The 19,700-nt window shown below is 41.4% G+C and overlaps 1 protein-coding gene across 1 annotated transcript; it reads left to right on the forward strand.

Moving 5' to 3' along the window:
• Window positions 1-340: 340 nt before the first annotated feature.
• prdm2b (PR domain containing 2, with ZNF domain b) lies at window positions 341-19,065 on the forward strand. The gene is made up of 8 exons (XM_049594546.1): window positions 341-346; window positions 4,399-4,516; window positions 6,166-6,269; window positions 6,623-6,775; window positions 8,703-8,829; window positions 11,166-11,270; window positions 11,415-15,934; window positions 17,383-19,065. Exons 2-8 carry the CDS (start codon window positions 4,402-4,404, stop codon window positions 17,398-17,400), a joined length of 5,142 nt encoding a protein of 1,713 aa, XP_049450503.1. The 5' UTR covers window positions 341-346; window positions 4,399-4,401; the 3' UTR covers window positions 17,401-19,065.
• Window positions 19,066-19,700: the final 635 nt, after the last annotated feature.

Here is a 19,700-nt window from a genome sequence, read left to right on the forward strand (position 1 = left end):
ACACGCTCATTTCTTCTGTCTTTGTCAACTTTTATGATGCATAACGCTTTTAAAAATCCGCTTTACGCACACACACGTACACATTGCAACCTCTCCATTTGTTGCCTGAACTTCAGCTTGAGGGATTTAAAAATGTCTGATCACAACTCCAGCACCAGCGGATTACACTGGAGAGGATAGAATCAAATAAACCTAAATGAACTGTCCAGTAAAAAGTTCAAGCATTTTATCCTTTGTTTAAGAAGATGATAAATACCCTCAGCTGGAGCACCAGGACTCTGACAGTAAGGTTTATTGTGTTGGCTTTGTGAGCTGTATCTGCCTCTGAGAAGATATAACATCATCAGTAAGTCAAGAGACAGTTTAAAAGGTCAAAAGATGTGCAATTGAAACCATGTTGAAGACATATTTGTTTTTATTCATAAATTCAGTGTGATGTGTGAGCCCAGCCCCATGACACATGGGTCAGCTTATTGTGCTCCTGAACAATTGGCTTTTCTGCCAGCTGGGACAAAAAGCAGGTTACTAAAACACAGCCAGTGTCTGTGATGGAAACGTTTAGAAAAATCTTTATTTCCAGTCATGCAAGAAACTTTTCTGAGGATTGATTAGTTGTTTGAGCCTTTGTATTAGCAACAGTAAGCTAGTAGTAAGTAAGATGTCCTCCTTTAAACACTGAATATCTTACCTATAACATATTTCAAAAATCTGAATAAAAGTCTTTGCGTGCTTTAATACCAACTTGTTTATTTGACAAGGACATAAGACATAGCTTGATATGTAAAATACAAAGTAGATGCAGTGCATGCAGGTTTCTAGTCATGGATAATTTGCAACTCCTGTCCCTGGTTAGGCTTTTAGAATTAAAACTGTAAGTGTAAGATTAGTGAGCATGAAGTAACACATACAGTAAAGTACGACTAAGTCAAAGAGAAGACCACAATAAGAATAGAGACAAAAAACAATTAACAGTGACCATGTTATTGAAGTATGTGGTCTGTGTGTGGTTGTCCCTATGTGTACATGTCCACACATATACAGTACAGGCCAAAAGTTTGGACACACCTTCTCATTCAATGCGTTTTCTTTATTTTCATGACTATTTACATTGTAGATTCTCACTGAAGGCATCAAAACTATGAATGAACACATGTGGAGTTATGTACTTAACAAAAAAGGTGAAATAACTGAAAACATGTTTTATATTCTAGTTTCTTCAAAATAGCCACCCTTTGCTCTGATTACTGCTTTGCACACTCTTGGCATTCTCTCCATGAGCTTCAAGAGGTAGTCACCTGAAATGGTTTTCCAACAGTCTTGAAGGAGTTCCCAGAGGTGTTTAGCACTTGTTGGCCCCTTTGCCTTCACTCTGCGGTCCAGCTCACCCCAAACCATCTCGATTGGGTTCAGGTCCGGTGACTGTGGAGGCCAGGTCATCTGCCGCAGCACTCCATCACTCTCCTTCTTGGTCAAATAGGCCTTACACAGCCTGGAGGTGTGTTTGGGGTCATTGTCCTGTTGAAAAATAAATGATTGTCCAACTAAACGCAAAGCGGATGGGATGGCATGTCGCTGCAGGATGCTGTGGTAGCCATGCTGGTTCAGTGTGCCTTCAATTTTGAATAAATCCCCAACAGTGTCACCAGCAAAACACCCCCACACCATCCCACCTCCTCCTCCATGCTTCACAGTGGGAACCAGGCATGTGGAATCCATCCGTTCACCTTTTCTGCGTCTCACAAAGACACGGCGGTTGGAACCAAAGATCTCAAATTTGGACTCATCAGACCAAAGCACAGATTTCCACTGGTCTAATGTCCATTCCTTGTGTTTCTTGGCCCAAACAAATCTCTTCTGCTTGCTGCCTCTCCTTAGCAGTGGTTTCCTAGCAGCTATTTGACCATGAAGGCCTGATTCGCGCAGTCTCCTCTTAACAGTTGTTCTAGAGATGGTCTGCTGCTAGAACTCTGTGTGGCATTCATCTGGTCTCTGATCTGAGCTGCTGTTAACTTGCGATTTCTGAGGCTGGTGACTCGGATGAACTTATCCTCAGAAGCAGAGGTGACTCTTGGTCTTCCTTTCCTGGGTTGGTCCTCATGTGTGCCAGTTTCATTGTAGTGCTTGATGGTTTTTGCGACTCCACTTGGGGACACATTTAAAGTTTTTGCAATTTTCCGGACTGACTGACCTTCATTTCTTAAAGTAATGATGGCCACTCGTTTTTCTTTAGTTAGCTGATTGGTTCTTGCCATAATATGAATTTTAACAGTTGTCCAATAGGGCTGTCGGCTGTGTATTAACCTGACTTCTGCACAACACAACTGATGGTCCCAACCCCATTGATAAAGCAAGAAATTCCACTAATTAACCCTGATAAGGCACACCTGTGAAGTGGAAACCATTTCAGGTGACTACCTCTTGAAGCTCATGGAGAGAATGCCAAGAGTGTGCAAAGCAGTAATCAGAGCAAAGGGTGGCTATTTTGAAGAAACTAGAATATAAAACATGTTTTCAGTTATTTCACCTTTTTTGTTAAGTACATAACTCCACATGTGTTCATTCATAGTTTTGATGCCTTCAGTGAGAATCTACAATGTAAATAGTCATGAAAATAAAGAAAACGCATTGAATGAGAAGGTGTGTCCAAACTTTTGGCCTGTACTGTATGTCCAAGCATTGTGCTTAACGCATTTATATGTGTGATCAAAGACTGTGGCCTTCACAATCACTGCATTGCTTTACATGTGTGTTAAAAACCTTAAGTTCTCTCAGTTTTTTAATTTCAGATTGTAATGCATTCCACAGTTGTATCCCTCCTGCTTAAAAGGATGATTGACCAAATGTTGTTCTGCGGTTCGGTACTGTACAGTTTCTGCTCGTTACACCCCTCGTTCTGATTCCACTATGTTGTTTGTTTAGTTTAGTTGACAAAGAATTTCTGATGCTTGGTTGTTCACACACTTAGACATTAGTTTTAAAAATGAAAAGTTTACAAAACTGTCAAAACTTAATATGTTGTATTTCTGTAGAATTAGGCATCGGTGCCATTTCAGATCCATTACTTTCAGCACCTGTTTATATAATGATCTAATGGGTGTAATTGTTGTTTGGCTGGCCTGACCCCACAAGGTTCTACAATATGATAAATGGGAAAATATCATGTGAATATCAATATGAATTAATGTGCCGCCTTGAGGGGTATAAATTAGAGATCATTTGGCATTCATGACATTCAAGAAATATCATCCAGAATTTCACATCTCATACAGTAAATTACACAACATGCATTTATGCAGAAATCTGAGAGAGCTGCACGGCTGACAGTCTAATTTAAGATTGTAGGATCTTTACCCCTTATTGGTGCTGTGCTTAGTTTCCCTCGGGACTTATCTTTGGGGTTTCTGACATTCTGTAGGTAAAGCTGGAAACAAATTCACAGTGAAAGCAATTATTAGTTGCAGCCTGCATTGATTAACGAAGTTAATCATAGGCTGCACTTCTTGTTGCTGTATTTATGAAAGGGGCTTTACAGTGATTTTAATTGTAGGCTAACGAGAGAGGGAAATATCGTCAGTGTGCTGTTTACTTGTGTAGAAGAAACACACAACTTTCATGACGCTCATAAGCACTAGGGGTGGGGGAAACAAGTGTTGATTTTTAAAAATTATATAAATTATTAATATGACATACAAATTAAATTTTAGGTAGCCTACTAGAATCATATAATCAATTGTTTTTTTTAGTCCACTAGATACATTTTGCTACTGCTGGGGGAAAAAAATGGCTGAGGTGAGATGAACAGACTGAAAACTTATTCAGTACAACAGATGTTGACAAAGTTTTCCTTTGGGAACATAATTTACAATTGAAAAAATGTAATAAATCACAATATATTTTATTCCAATACTCAGTGTATTCCAACATACTTTAAATCGCAATAATATTGTATCATGACTTAAGTATTGTGATAATATTGTATCATGGATTGTCTGGTGATTTCCACCCCTGTGGGGTCAGGACCAATGTGGAATAATTCATAGTAAATTCTGTTTTTATCTGTTGTCAGTTTGATGCAGAAAACCTCAGCACTTCAAAGGAAGGTTGCATTAGACAGTTGGTCTTTTGCCGTCACTAAGACCCAGAAATTAATCTTCATTATGAATTTGCTTTGAGAGCATCCATTCAAGTATGCTGCAACTTTTTCACCACTTACTTTACTCCATATTTAAAGTCGATGTGACAGTGCTCCTTTAAGAGTGGGTGTCCGCTGTCAGATAGAAATATCTACTTTTTGCGGTCTGTTAAATAAGGATGTTATCTCAACATGATTGATTATATTTGCATGATTATATTTGACATTTTCACAGGGTTTTGATGCAAACATTTCATCTGTTGTAGATCATGGCCATTACTGGAGGGACAGTGGAGACACTTGATGAAATTCCAGCTCATGTGTGGAAAGGTCTGCCCGACTGTTTGACTCTTGGACCTTCTGCTATAAATCAAAGCCGTATCGGTGAGTACAAAAGTGTTGGTCCTGTTTTTTTAAGATACATACAAACAGTAAGATACATACAAACAGTGAACAGCATTAACATGCTGTTCACTGTTTGTATTTCACTGATGTACAACTCTAAAACCGACTTCCAGCAGCCAGTGATAGTGGATTGCAATGAGACCGGAGTGAGCTGGAAAATGGAGAACTTTTATCACAGTTGGGGATGATCAATCAGTGTAAACAAAAGAGAACTTGAATGTTTGCTGTGTCAAAATGCTTTCAGTGTTTTCTACAATGCCTCAGACACACTAAACTACCCTGAAGTCTGGTAAACACCCATAGTTTAGACTTGCTTTGTTCCACACTGACCCCTGAGGAGGTATACTGACATATCCACACATGCGAGGAAACAAACAGAAAACAACAATTGCAGTTTTTGCCCAGGGATTCAAATCAAACTTGAGGCAAATACAATATAATAAAGAAGAGAAAGATAAGAAAAAATAAATAATTCATGATCATTTTAAAATCTTTTAAATAAGTACACTGTTTTGGAACATGGTCAGCTACTTACCTCTTCTTTAAAACTAGCAGATTACGGTTACCACACCTAACTTTAGGCTGATTATGTTTTTCAAAGGTTCATGCTTAAAGGTCCAGTGTGTAGGATATAGGCGGATATATTGGCAAAAATTGAATATATTATAATAAGCATGATTTCTTTAGTTTATAATCACCTGAAAATAAGAATTGTTGTGTTTTTGTTACCTTAGAATGAGCTGTTTATATCTACATAGGGAGCGGGTCCTCATATGCAGAGATCACCATGTTGCAATGCCATGTTTCTACAGTAGGCCAGAGTGGACAAACCAAACACTGACTCTAGTTAGGGCCATTTGCGTTTTCGTGTCGGCCACCTTAGTTAGAAGCCCCAGTGTGATGAGCAGCATTGGAAAAACACTGACTTTTCTAACATGCAACAGCTTTATTTGGCTCTTTTACTGGTTTAAATTGCTGGGCCAGTTTGTTTTGGAGAGGAGGGGACCTCTGTAAAATCCTCATGAACATCTGGATCTTAAGTTAGCAGAGACAAAAAAAGGAGCATTAGCAGGTGCTGGGCTGGTGGCTTGCCTCCAGCATGCCAAACAGTGTCGGGGGAAACACTGATTTGTAATGTGAAACTTCTTTATTCAGCGTTTTTACTGGTTTAAATCACCTGGTCTGTTTGTTTTGGAGAGGAACAGACCTCTGTGGATTAATCAGCTCCTGGTTAAAATATCCTGAACAGTGAACACTCAAGGTTGAGGTGTTTCAGCTGGTTGCAATCTGCAATCTTCAGTGCCAGATGCTATTAAATCTCCCTACATATTGCACAGTGTATCTTTAACCCTGTGTACAAAACGTGCTGTGAATAATCTCTAGTTATTATAAACCTTATCATGCCAGTCTTGAAGATCCACATTCTTGAGTCAAGTTCAAGGATCACCTTTGTTAAAGTCAAACACAGTACAGGATGTCTCTTTTTGGGCACCACTATCTAAATGTACTGAAAATTCTACATATTTTTATGATACAAAGATACAAATTTCAATGTGTTTAGTGCTTTAAAAATCTAAAAAATACCAACTGTAACAGGTGTAAGACGTTTTTCCATGTTTTATTTTCAGGTGTCTGGGCCACTCGGGTCATTCCTAAAGGCAAAAGGTTCGGCCCATTTGTAGGAGAGAAGAAGAAAAGGTCCCAGGTGACGAGCAATGTGTACATGTGGGAGGTATGTTAGCGGCTGCTCTGTTGGCTTTGTTCCCTAAAATAATCTCCTCCACCTTTCTGTGATGTGTAGTCACTGCATAGCTAAAACAAGCCCAGCTACATTCTGTATCAAGTGCAGCACCCACATTTCAAGTGACATAATCTTTTGTTACCTGAAAAATGTGTATGATGAATTAACATAAACATGGCACAGCTGCTGTTCTGGGCAAAGGTGCACCCATTCAGTGCTCCTGTCCAGGTCTTATTGAGCTATCTATCTACACACACACACATATATATATATATATATATATATATATATATATATATATATATATATATATATATATATATCTTTGTACCTGTGTCCTGTAGGTTTACTTCCCATCGCGGGGCTGGATGTGTGTTGACGCCACAGACCCCATGAAGGGGAACTGGCTGCGCTATGTGAACTGGGCACGCTCCAGTGAAGAGCAGAATCTTTTCCCCCTGGAGATAAACAGAGCCATTTATTACAAAGTTTTACGGGTAGGTCAAACACACATTCATACAGCCTATGGGTCCTACAACCAGAGGCACATGGTCTGAAATATAGTGAATAAGTGGATGAAAGAAAAGTCTTCTGAGGTAAGGAACACTAGTCTGCTTTCAGACTTAAAGGAATACCTCACCCACAAAATGACTGTTTTCAAATAAATTTGTGAAGAATACTTTGTTTTTCTTGCATACCTCCACAGAAAATGGTGACCATATTGGATTTATTGATTGATTTAAATCTTACTGTTTAAACTGAATAAAAATCAGTGGTCGTTTTTTGGTGAAGTATTCCTTTAAATTGACACCTAATAAATACGCTTAGTTGTCAGATTCAGTGCAGTGTGGTTCAGTGGTGTTGAACTGGACTGCATTATACTGAAATGTGTTTCAAGTATTTCCCCCCTCATATATTATATTATATCAATACAATGCTGTCCAGTTCAACACTACTATAGACAACAACCTCAGTAATAAACATATAGTTTGATTAATACCTCTCCATTAGTTTCAGTCAAAACTGAACATTATGTTTGTAAAGCTAGAATTCATGGCCAAGCTTTTACCTAATAATAAAGTGGCCAGAAATTGTGCGTTAATGATGCATTCACCTCATAAATCATGACACACTTCTCTCCCCTACATAATGGCATTAGGTGCTTATGATATTTAAAATGTTGCTACTGATGTTGCTGATTCTGGCTCTGATATGGCTTAAACTCTGGTGTTGTCTAGCCCTAATTTTGAATGCAGGACTTTTAGGGCGCTTGTAACAAAGTATTTTCATCGTGTCGTATCAGCACTGTTACTTGGGTAAAGGACTTGTATACTTCTTCCACCACTGGTTGAAACTGCCTGTTTGAAAACATTACCTGTGATGTGTTTGTGAAGCTTAACACCCATTACGATTCAGGTACATTTAGAAAGTAGTTAAATGCAGTTATGGTGACCACTACACATGCCACCCAAAATTGTGCACCATTAGAGAATATCAGAATCACCTTTAGTGGCAAAATGTATGTACATATACAAGGAATGTGACTCTGTTTTTTGCACCTGACTGACACAGTAATAGATATAACAGCTAGGAACACGGACAACAAGCTGGACAAACAGGTAATGCAAAGACGGTCATATTATGGAAATAGGTGTTTATGCAAATATTATGTAGATACATATAGAAAGCAGCAATGACCAACAGTAAGAGTAAGAGACAAATAAAACATCCATGTAAGTCAAACATTTTGTAAGTTGTAAACCAGGGGTCTGGGACCCTTAGGGGGTCCTCAGACTTACTGCAGGGGGGCTGCCAAATTATTGTTTGTTCATTTTTGGCATGCTTTTTCTCCAAAAATTAAAACATGTCTGATAATGCATGTTAAAAAGCATCCAACATCAGCCTATTCATAAAAAAGCAAAGGAAATCCCAACCCATTTAATTTACAGTAGACATTAATGATAGTATACATATATAGATCCGTCAGTAGTTATTATTTTAATAGCTTAGTAATAAAAGTATGTTCATACATGGCACTTTAGCTCACCTTGCGTGTTATTGTAGGCTAAGTTTAATATGTAACTCATGTTTTTATGTATAATAGGGGGTCCCAGCTCCGTCTCTTTCTCAGCTCAGGGGTCCTTGGTCTGAAAAAATATTTAAAGCCCCCGGTTGTAAACTCTACAAACAGTGCAAAGACACACTGAATGGATATAGCTGGACTGGATGCTTATGTACAGTATGTGCATGTCCATATCCTGTATATATACACAGCGTGTAGGATTACTGCAGACTATGGTGAAAACACTGTCAAATTCCATACCCCCCCTAGACAGATAAGATGCACAGCGGCCCAAATATCCCCCTTGCCTCTCAGCAAGCCGGGCTGTGATTGGTGGCCGACCTCATCTCTCATTGTTGCAGCCTATCGGGCCGGGAGAGGAGCTGCTGGTGTGGTACACTGTGGAAGACAACCCTGAGATAACAGCTGCACTGGAGGAAGAAAGAGCCAGCAGTCTGAGCAGGAAAAATTCACCCAGGGCGAAGCGAGGTGAGGCCTTATTTACTCCTACCGAGATGTGCTCGGGTTTCTAACCTCCCGACGAGTGTGCTGCACACTCGCCACACCGAACTTAGCCACGAATTGATTTTGTGTGCAGCCCAGTCGAAGTTGTAACAGGCGAGCTAGCTAGCTACGAATGAAGGAAGGAAGGCTAGTGGTGGCTAACGTTAACGGCTGCGATGTGTGGGGCTTTTCTCTACTTTCATACCCGACCCGAAACTCGTCGTCGCGGGCAGATTTAGCTCCAAATAACGACCCGTGAGCCGACTCGTTCCCGTGAAATACAACAGCTAGCTGTTAAAGGAGCATCTGGGCAACTTTTTAGCAGCTTTTCCTCCTCCTCTGGGTCCTGACGTTGTCGAGGATGTGACCTTCCTTGAGTTCCTAAAGCATGAAAGCCATCCATCGGCGAGCTTCTCCTCTTGATGATGGCCTAGCAGGTTAGCTAACTAGCCAGCTGGCTTATCCAAACTGCAGGCTAATTAGGGCGCAGGTATTGGATAACGACATAAAATATAGCTGCTATATGGTGTGAAGAGTGTTTAAAATTACCTTACACGTCGGTTTGAGTCCAGAATAACCAGTTCATCGAGTTGACAGACTTGGTGTTGAATGCTAGCATGAGGCTAAACGGCTAAGTCTGAACGCACGTATCCCAGTGTACAGGAACAGATGGCAAACTGTGGACTATATTATCAATAAAAAAATGATCATATCGATAAGGTGGCAAGACATTTAAAACGTCGGCACTCATAATAGGTAGGTGTAGTGTTGTAGCCTGGTTTGCTAGCTTTAACATTTCGTAACATCCAAACAGAATCCGATAATAACGCCACATAAACTTCATTACGTCAACAGCTAGTGTGTTTTGTTTTTGGTTAAATAACAAAAGATAAATAACGTACAACATGCCAGCTATTTGAGAGACACAATCTGCAAGGCTGTGATATGTCACTATTACTTTTTCAGTATGAACTTTGGACATAGTGTTTCCATGTTTCAGATCATGTGGTTAATTCAAACAGGACCTCAAAGAAGAGGACAAATTGATAAAAATATACATATACAGTTAGTGTGATATCTGATCATGTCTGTTGTGTCCTGGTTTTGCTACTTGTTGTTTCACCTATCTTAAATCTTAGGCATGCGGGTGTCGTGTAGTGTGATGCAATGTGTGGCAAAGAAGAAATATTACAGTATAGAGTAAATAATATGCCAGTTAAATGCTTGCAAATGGCATTTAGCAACTCTGACTCTTTATTTAATTCAAATTAAGTAAAAACATGAGTAAAGGCAGCACACAGGAAGTCAAACCTGTCCATTTAACTCTTTACATGTATGAATTAAAGTTGAAAATAAAATATAAAGGCTATGAGCTACATATCCGTAGTTTTTATCTTTGAAATTTTGTTATCCTCATCTGTACTGTTATATTTTTAAATGGGTTTTGTGTCATTCCTTGTAGCCTCCAGCACATCATCTCTTTATACTGCAGTGCATTTGCTTTTGGCAGCGTTGTCCTGCAGTGCACTGCAAAGTCAACCTTGACAAAGCTACCCTACCTACCCTGCTAGCTTCATCTTAATATCAATAATACCTAACCAATGTATGCCAGAGGTGGTGTGCTTGCACAGTGACTGAAGGATTTTAAAAAAAAAAAAAAAAAAAAAAAGACACAAAATTTGAGGGCTCATTGATTCTTAAAAAAAAGGTGATTGGGTGCTTGTGTTGCTGCTGAAGATTTAGCAGAATGCCTGTGACCGTGCTGATCAGATGACTGACCTGCAGCATGTGTTGCTCTGGTATGAATTAGGCTTTGTAGGCCGGGTCAGGTGACCTTGTTGACACACTCCAATGATGAGGAGCTGCCAGGGAAGCCTCTTGAGTCAGACAAGGGGTAGAAATTTAAATTAGTGATGCCTGGAAACGCTTAATTGTGAATGTGAAATGAGGCTGCTTATGATTTGGTGTAGAAACTTGCAGTCAGTTTTACTTTTTCACCTCACATGCTCAGAGTCTTATTGACAATGGTTTCAGTGGTCTATTAATCATTTCTTAAACATTTGTTGATCTTTTTTTAGCATCACTCCCGAAGGCAATCTAGAACTTTAACCCCAGAGCATGCTTTTTAGCCAGAAAGAAATAATAATGCTCAAATAAACATTTACCATATTCTCGTCACATTACAATAACTGCTCTTAAATAATTACTTTTTTATCTTTGTCGGAGCATTGTTGCGGATGATTTCTACACTTTTCGTTTAAAACCTGTGTTTGCTTTTGATGGAGCTTGATACAAAGCAATGCATGTGTTTGTACTTGCAGCCAGAAGAAAGCTGCTGGAGCAAGCCAGACAGGCTGGTTTGGGTGGATTCAAGAAAACACGTGTAGCCAATCCTACTGTCAAGGAGATGTGGGATGGGGAAGAAGGTAAGGTGACTTATAGTTCTGGATAATCAGCATATTATTATACTTCCACCTTATCTTTCATTGGACATTTATAAGGTAGTTAAATGTAATCTGTGTACTGAAATGACTTAACATCACATAACTTGATTGATAAATTGTTTACAGGTCTGAAGGAGGAGGATGAGAGGCCATCCACCTTAGGACCATCCCAGGAACCCCAGGAAACCCATCCCTTAGGAAGCACTGTTCACAGAGATGTGGAGGACATGTCAGCAATGATGATGGACCAGGGAAATGGGGAGGAGGAGGAGGAAGAGGAAGAAGATGAGGAGGATGCTGATGATCTGGAGGAACCAAGTGAAGTACAGCAGCAAACTGCACAGCATTCATCTGCAGTGGATTCCATGCAAAATAAGCAGCCTGGCTCAGCGCTGACACGTGAAGAAAGCCATAAGGATTCGCAGGGAAAGTTGGAGTCAGAGGTTGATCCTGAACTTGACCTTGACCCCGACCCTGATGGTGATCTTGAGGGAGATCCCCATGGGGAGTCGTTTCCCTGTCAGCACTGTGAGCGCCACTTCTCCACCAGGCAGGGTTTGGAACGTCACATACACATTCATGCCATCACTAACCAGCAAACGCAACTGTTTAAGTGCCGGTACTGCAATAAATCCTTCGGCTCCCAGGTGGGGCGGCGGCGGCATGAGAGAAGGCATGAGAGTGGGCATAAGAAAAGGCCCGGCTCTCTGGCAGGGACTGCCAGTCTACTTAGTCCTGCAATGCAGACTGATGGTTCAAGTCCTGACTGCACCAGCCCAACAAGTCACTATATAGCCATAGGGTCCCAGTTTACAGGAGGACCTCTGCACAACTCTGAGATGCAGAAAAAGGAGTTGGGGCCTTATGCTGACCGTCCCTTTATATTGGATGAAAATGGGGAATCGAAGGAACTCCATCCCTGCAAGTACTGTAACAAAGCATTTGGCACACACACCAACATGCGCCGGCACCAACGCAGAATACACGAACGGCACTTGTTACCAAAAGGAGTTCGCAGGAAAGGCATGCTGCTGCAAGAGGCATCAGTGCAGCAACAGCAGCAACCTGATGAATCTCCCAGCACCAGCCCTCCGCCCGTCTACGTGCCCAGTGCAGACACAGAAGATGAGGTAGACAGGGATGATTACGCAGTTGACATATCCAAAAACATCTCTGAGAATCTGAGCTTCTACATTGATGGCAAGATTGTGTCCACCAGTTCGGTGAGCAGCTGTGAAGTGATAGAGGTGGACTCGAGGTCGGCAGCGCTGTTTGGTCTGGACACAGTCATCATCAGCCCAAATCAGATCAGTCAGGCGCTTAAGGTGGAGGGTCGAACGAGTGCTGCAAAGCAAGTCTCCAATGTTGGCCAGCCTGCAGCAAAAAGAAGAACATCTACACCTCCACTTGTTCCCAGCCTCAAAGTGGAGACAGAGTCAGCATCTTTCACAGCCTCTTCATCGTCTTCTTCATCCTCTACATCTTCCTCATCTAACTTGTTAGTGGGTGGACTGTTCCAACAAGCTGCCGATTCATCAGCATTTCAACGAGAGAAAACAGTTTATCTCTCACCTAAGCTCAAACAGCTCCTTCAGACCCAAGACATTCAGAAATCAACCATTACTCTGATAACAGACAGCCATAGACTGGCCTCCCCGCTGTCAGTCACGCCTCTGCCAGGAGCTTCAGGCAGGTTTAAAAGGAGAACATCCTCACCCCCTTCATCTCCACAGCTCAGTCCTGCATGTAAAACAGAGAGCTGTAAATCCGAAGTGGTAAGCCCATACGCCCTTAAGGTGCCAAAGCTCGAAAGCCACAGCACATCACCTCCTGGGAGCCTGCTGGACAAGGAAGACGGAGACGGCCCGAGCCTTTCTGGAAATAATATGCAAGGCCAGACCTCATCTAGTAGCGGTGGGAATTCCTGTAATCAGCAGCCCTTGGATCTGTCGAACTCGGTCAGTAAGAGGAGTGACAGCTTGAACAAGGTGCTTGGGGATTCAGCTCTTGATTTAAGCTTCCATCGGAAGAGCAATGTTGAGCCTGACTTAAAAGGAAGTCCAGCACCACAGCCACTGATAAAAAAGAGAAAGCCCAACACCAGCATGCTTGAAAAGGTGCTTATGAATGAGTATTTAGGTATACCTTTGACAGCGGAGGAGGGCCCCTCGCCCTTAGCGAACCTAAGTTGTTTCCATTCTCGCTCTCCAAATGTTGCGTCAGAGTCTGCTCACCCCTCTCCACCCTCTTTGACCCCTGTCACTATGAACCCCTCTTCCCCTGGTAACTCCAGTGTGACATCCCCGACACCGCCTCCCCCTCTACTACCTACTATACCGTCTCCACCACCTATGCCAAGCTCTCCTCTTTCTCAGCCATCAGACTCCTCTGCACTGAGACCTCTGCCTGTCCTCTCGCCAAAAATGTCACCAAGATCAGTTGAACCCAAGCCCCCGTCAGGCTCAGAGGAGAATTTGTTCGCTGAAGAAAATGAAGACGAGGATGAGAGCCATATCTCACAGCCACTGGACTCCCCGAACACTCCACTTAAAGACCCCTTTAACAGTTCAACAATATCAAGCCCTTGTGAGCCGACATCAGTAGATCTGCCCGCTACTGAAGAAGATGATTCTCAGACTGCAACCTTCAACAGTCTGCTAAATGGCAACATGAACCAAAATCTAGACTCGGTTACGGAGAAATCTCACTCTGCTCTGTCACCCCAGCCAGAATCATCCTCTTTCTCATCATCTCCTCCTCCTCCATCACATGATTCATCCCCATCGCTTGTTTCCCTCCCTCAGATTAAGATAAAAGACGAGCCTCAGCACTGCGTAGATGAGCTGCCAGCCATGAATCATGCACCTCAGGATGGCGTTGACTCTTCACCTCAGCCTGCTGCTCCTGATAAACCGTCTGATAAAACCTCTGAGGCAGAGGAAGTCGACTCGACATACTGCAAGACTTTTGTGTGTAATGTCTGCGAGGAGCCATTCAACTCCATCAAAGAGCTCAGTGGACACATCGCCGAGCACGCTGCAGATTGGCCGTTCAAGTGTGAATTCTGCGTGCAGCTGTTTGGTGACGCTCCAGCCCTGCTGGCTCACCGGTCAACACTACACGGAGTTGGCAGGATCTTTGTGTGCTCTGTTTGTTCCAAGGAGTTTGCGTTTCTCTGTAACCTCCAGCAGCATCAAAAGGATCTGCATCCAAACGAGACATGTTCGCATACCACTGTCGAGAGTGGCAAGCTTAGGCCACAAAACTACACAGATCCTTCCAGAGCCAAAGAGGAAAGCAGTCCATCAACACCAGCACCAGAGGTGACTGATGAAGCTGCTCCACACAGTGACACTGTTTTAGAAAAAGCAGAGCCTGATGTCAATGGTAATCATTCAGAAGATGGGACAGAGGACCCCAATGAGGAGCTGTACACTACAATAAAGATCATGGCCTCAGAAGGAGGAAAGCCTAAAGGCCCAGATGTTCGCCTTGGCATTAACCAACACTACCCCAGTTATAAACCACCCCCTTTTCCTTATCATAGCCGTTCCCATGCTGGCTCTGTGGCCTCGGCTACTAACTTCACCACCCACAACATACCACAAACTTTCAGCACTGCCATTCGCTGCACCAAGTGTGGCAACAGCTTTGACAACATGCCCGAACTGCACAAGCACATTTTGGCCTGTGCCAATGCTAGTGACAAGAAGCGTTACACTCCCAAGAAAAACCCCATCCCCCTCAAGCAAATAGTGAAGAGTCCAAACGGAGTCGTGTCACCCACAGCAGCCATCGCAGGCCAGAGTCCTTTCCGTAGAATGGGTCAGCCAAAGAGACTTAACTTTAATCAAGATACTGGTAAAACAAAAATGAGTGCCCTCAGTAAGAAGAGAAACCAGCTTGTCCAGAAGGCGATTTCACACAAAAATAAAGCTGTCACTTCTGCAAAGAAGGGTGCCGTTAAAGTTGAACAAGAGCAGGCCTCTAACGTTTGCCCCCACTGCAGTCGCGAGTTTACTTACCCTGCAAGTCTCAATAAACATATGGCAGTCAGCTGTCCCAAGAAGCCTGTTGTTAAAAAGGGCAAAAAAGCTGTAGCAGAGGTGAAGAAAGAGGTGGTGTCTGTGGTAGATAAAAACACAAATCTTAAAAAGAAAGCTTCAGACTGTGAAACACTGCACATGGAGTCAGAGCCTAAACCCCTGGGAAAGACCAGAGCTCGTAGCTCCGGTGCAGCAGACCCTGAACCCACCCAGACAAGCAAAGGAAAAACCGCTCTTACGGCGGGCCGAATAAAGAGGCCTGCCTCGTTCCCAGCACCAATCCCTGTTCGCAAAAAAGCAAAGAAGGGCCAAGTTCAGTCTCTACCTCCCACCCCGTCAGCCCCTGACACTCCCGGTGACACTGCACAACAACGGCCAGCCATGAAAATGCAGCGTATGGGTAAAGAGGCAGCACCCAAGAGATTAGCAGAGGCCAAATCACCACCGACACCACAGCTGAAGAAAGAGGAGCGGTTCTCCCTTCGAACGAGGGAGAGAGTAGGTGGTCCAGTCACCAGGAGCTTACAAATGGCCAACACAGCTCCTTCTGCTGAGGTGAAAACAGAGGAGCTACCGATTCAAGAGCTAAAAGAGACTCAGGTGAGACATCGCACTGTTTGGTTTTCTGACTCTCTTGCTTAGTCTCTGCTGAGGCTAGGCAGATAAATTGGCCAGGCCAGTATTAGTGTATTAAAGATATATTGATGTCACCTGTATATGCCAGCTTATAGAATACAGAATTGCTAAAGATTTGTGTTAGGCAGTTTAGTAAGTGTCTTTATGACATAGGTTGTTCACCATTTTTTATTTGTAAAATGTCCAACTTATTTCATATCATGGTAAAAATTCTTTGATAACAATTAGAATCCTCATGAAAATGTTTATAATCTTTGCTGTTAAGTTAAATGAACAATTTTAATAAAACACTTAAATATCTAAAAGTCAAAGCTAAAAGTAGGGTTTTTTCCTTTAAGCACATGAAAAGTTAACATTTTGGAGGACATTGTTTTCACTGGATGTGTGTATGTGATTATGTTAAAAAAAACAACAACAACAACAAAAAAAAAGCTCTAAAATATTAGTGTCATCTGTCTCAGAAATCCAGCCTCAGTTGGGCTGCTTAATATCCTGTTTAATAACCGTACTGTTGGACATCTAAATTTTAAATTTATGACCTAATTACACGCATACTCATGTGCCATGTGTTATAAGTTTTATTTTGTGCTGTTACTGTCAGATTTTGCAGCTCTAGGGCTACAACTAACATGTTATTTTCATTTTATTTTCAGTTTTTCTGCCACATTTATGTTCTTGATTTAGTTGATAAGTATAAAAATGTCAGAAAACAATGAAAAATGTGCATCACAGTTGTATGGAGGCCACAAAAACATCAGTCAAATGTCTTGTTTTGTCCAACCAACCGTCCAAAACCACAGCCAACTCAGTCAGCAGGAGTGCTAACATAATTAAATGTAAATTTCTCACATGTTAGAACCTTAAAACATCAAATGTGTTCAAGATCCCCATTAGCTCTCACATTGCAGCAGCTATTCTTTCTGGAATCTACAGTTACATGGCGACAATAGAAAAAATACACAACACAATACACTAACATAACTCATCATATGCATGTTTACTGTAAATAACACAAACAGTTGACACATTTTAAATGGTTAATGTACATGCACTTGTATAGCGCCTTTCTAGACATCTGACCACTCAAAGTGCTTTTTACACTACGAGTCACATTCACCCATTCCCACACACATTCATACACTGACGGCCGAGGCTACATACGGTGCCACCTGCTACTCAGTTTCTAAGACACTCACACACCAGTGGAACAGCCATCGGGAGCAATTTGGGGCTCAGTATCTTGCTCAAGGATACTCTGACTTGAACTGATGTGGGGACATTTAGTGTGGTATTTTTGTTTTAAAAATGCTTAAATTATCAAAATTGTTGCAGATGAATTTTTCATCAGTCAACTAACTAACTAATAGTTGCAGCTCTGTGTTGGTCAACTCTGTGTATCTGGTGTGTTACAGGAGGTGCCGATGAAGTGAGCCATGTGGACACTGTTGAGCTCTCACTGGGAACACGGTGCTCACCTCTCAGGCAACACTCTGGACTAATCAAGGCACTGACAGCACTGAGGTCGACCTCTGTGGTGGGCTCATTCACTCAAAACATGTGAAGTCTGCTTCTCTCAACTGCCTTTGCTGGATTTAAGGAGGGAACTCTCTTTATCTTCCACCGATCGTATGAACTGAACTGAGCCTCGATTTTTAGCCAGCCTTGCAAAAACAAAAAAAAGAAACTGTAAATGACAATGAGTTAATATATACACTATGAGTCATTACTTGACCCAAAACAGTAACATTAGGGCTCCGTTATGTTGGAAAGCTGATAATATTGCAGATGGCAATCATGTATCAGTTAGGGTTAGGGAAACTTGTTTATTCTTTCGTTCCGTTTTTTCCCCATTTGGTTGTTTAGATTTTTGGATGTTTCCAGAGTCTCTTAATGCATGTGCAGAATAGAGTATGAAATAGATTAAGCCAATTTCCATGTCTCTCCCAGCGGGCACCTCCTTCCGTTTATACATGATTTGCAAAGTATGTATGTTTGATTTAAAAATTTCTGTAGTCGTTATATTTGTAGAATATATCTTATTGGCATATTTTTGTTTGGGAAACAAAAATGAAAATGGCAGTTTACTGCAACAATTGGTCCTCAGGAACACTGTATATGTGTGCGGTAAGTATGTGTATGGTTCTAGTTGGATGTGTGGCCCGACAGCTATTCCTTTGGATAAATCTCAAGTACGTCTCATGTTTCTACTTGCCTTCTCATACTCTTGTTTATCTGACGTCGGCAGGTAATTCCAATTGTAAAAATGGTGGGAATTATGTTGTAGTCTCCTTAAAATAATGTCCGTTTTCAGAAGAACTTTTGATATCACTCATTCAGACCAGTGTTTCGTACAGCACTTTAAAACAAACTGCCAAAATTTCTAGCCACATCAGTAAGATTGGCTTAATTAAACGTTGAATAATGGAATGTATTCAGGTCTGACACACTCTGCAGACACTGGTAATTTGCATCAAATTGGTGCAAATCATTCATCTAATCTTAAATATTACTTTTACAGCCAATAAATCTCTAAATTGGTTGTATTTGTTAAGCAATTTGACACATGAAAATGGCACATGAACCAACTTTTATATGCCAAAATGCATGATAATTTACTCGAATCCTCAAACAAAAAAAAGTTGAATGCAGCAGTGTTTTGTTTTTGTCCGTCGTAAGTGGACGTGTGAAAAGTTGTTTCATGTGTCGTTTTCCTCTCAAGAGCCATGCCACAGTAATTTAACAAATTCTCTTCTTTCGTTTCAGTGAGTTCATCCAGTATGTGATAAAACCGTACCAATGAAAAGCTTCTTATCTTTTAGTTTAAAGTCTCCAGTGCTCACCCCACTTCTTGACCATATCCAGTTGTACCACAGAGATAGCAGACACACAGGCAGTGCTTAAACTCTTGTAGCATGTTACGGGAAAGTAAATTGAACAATATGATTTGAAGCTAATTTATATTTCCACAAGAAAATCTTCATGTTTTGCCTTTCAGCATCAAGATTATGTATTTAAGGATGAACAAAGACAAAAATCCCGAATGACCTCAAGTAAAAACATTGCTGTAATTGACATAATAAAAAAAAGTTTTTCAATTTGTGTTAAGCTTTTATTGTTTTAGCTTACGGGGATTTCCAATTCTAATCATACTCCTGCGAGATGTGAGCATAAACACACAGAAATTCAATAGGTGGACGTGGTCTCTGACATCGATCCAGATCCATTTCAACCCAATCAATTTCTATCATTTATAGAAAAGGAGTTTTCAAGTTGATGATTTAATCTGTAATGTATTTCTACATTATTAGAGTTTACTGGTTATGTAAAAATCAAGATGTGGAAGTAGAGAGAACATGATTAACTGCACTCATAAGTGGCTCTGACTCCTTTCAGGCTATTTTAGTCACCAAGACCTTTTTTATTTTATTTTAATATAATGGATGTCCCTGCGGCTGTAATAAAGTTTTCCAGATTACATTTGCTGATTGCCTTCTCCTCTCACAGCCTGTCAGGGACCCTGCCAGATTATAAAAAAAGAATTTTAGTTTCTGGTTTATTTGAATTCGATAGAAGGTAGTACTTGACATAAATCACATTTTAAGTCGTTGCCTTTACTCCGCAGGTCAGCAAGCTGCTACCGGGGGGGCCATGGCCATCGTCAGCTCGCTAGTTGCTGCGAGATCTGTATCTATTTTGGGAGCAGTGCACTTGTCAGGGAGGTTGATATGTG

The sequence above is a fragment of the Epinephelus fuscoguttatus genome, linkage group LG1, assembly GCF_011397635.1.
Source record: "Epinephelus fuscoguttatus linkage group LG1, E.fuscoguttatus.final_Chr_v1".
In the NCBI taxonomy this organism is placed as follows: domain Eukaryota; kingdom Metazoa; phylum Chordata; class Actinopteri; order Perciformes; family Serranidae; genus Epinephelus; species Epinephelus fuscoguttatus.

What these genes read in the sequence shown, in the direction of transcription:
- prdm2b (XM_049594546.1), top strand. Translation starts at nt 4,402, where the DNA reads ATGGCCATTACTGGAGGGACAGTGGAGACACTTGATGAAATTCCAGCT. An exon ending in TTCACCCAGGGCGAAGCGAG is followed by an intron (nt 8,830 to 11,165) that starts GTGAGGCCTTAT and finishes TTGTACTTGCAG; the next exon opens with CCAGAAGAAAGCTGCTGGAG. An exon ending in GATGTGGGATGGGGAAGAAG is followed by an intron (nt 11,271 to 11,414) that starts GTAAGGTGACTT and finishes AATTGTTTACAG; the next exon opens with GTCTGAAGGAGGAGGATGAG.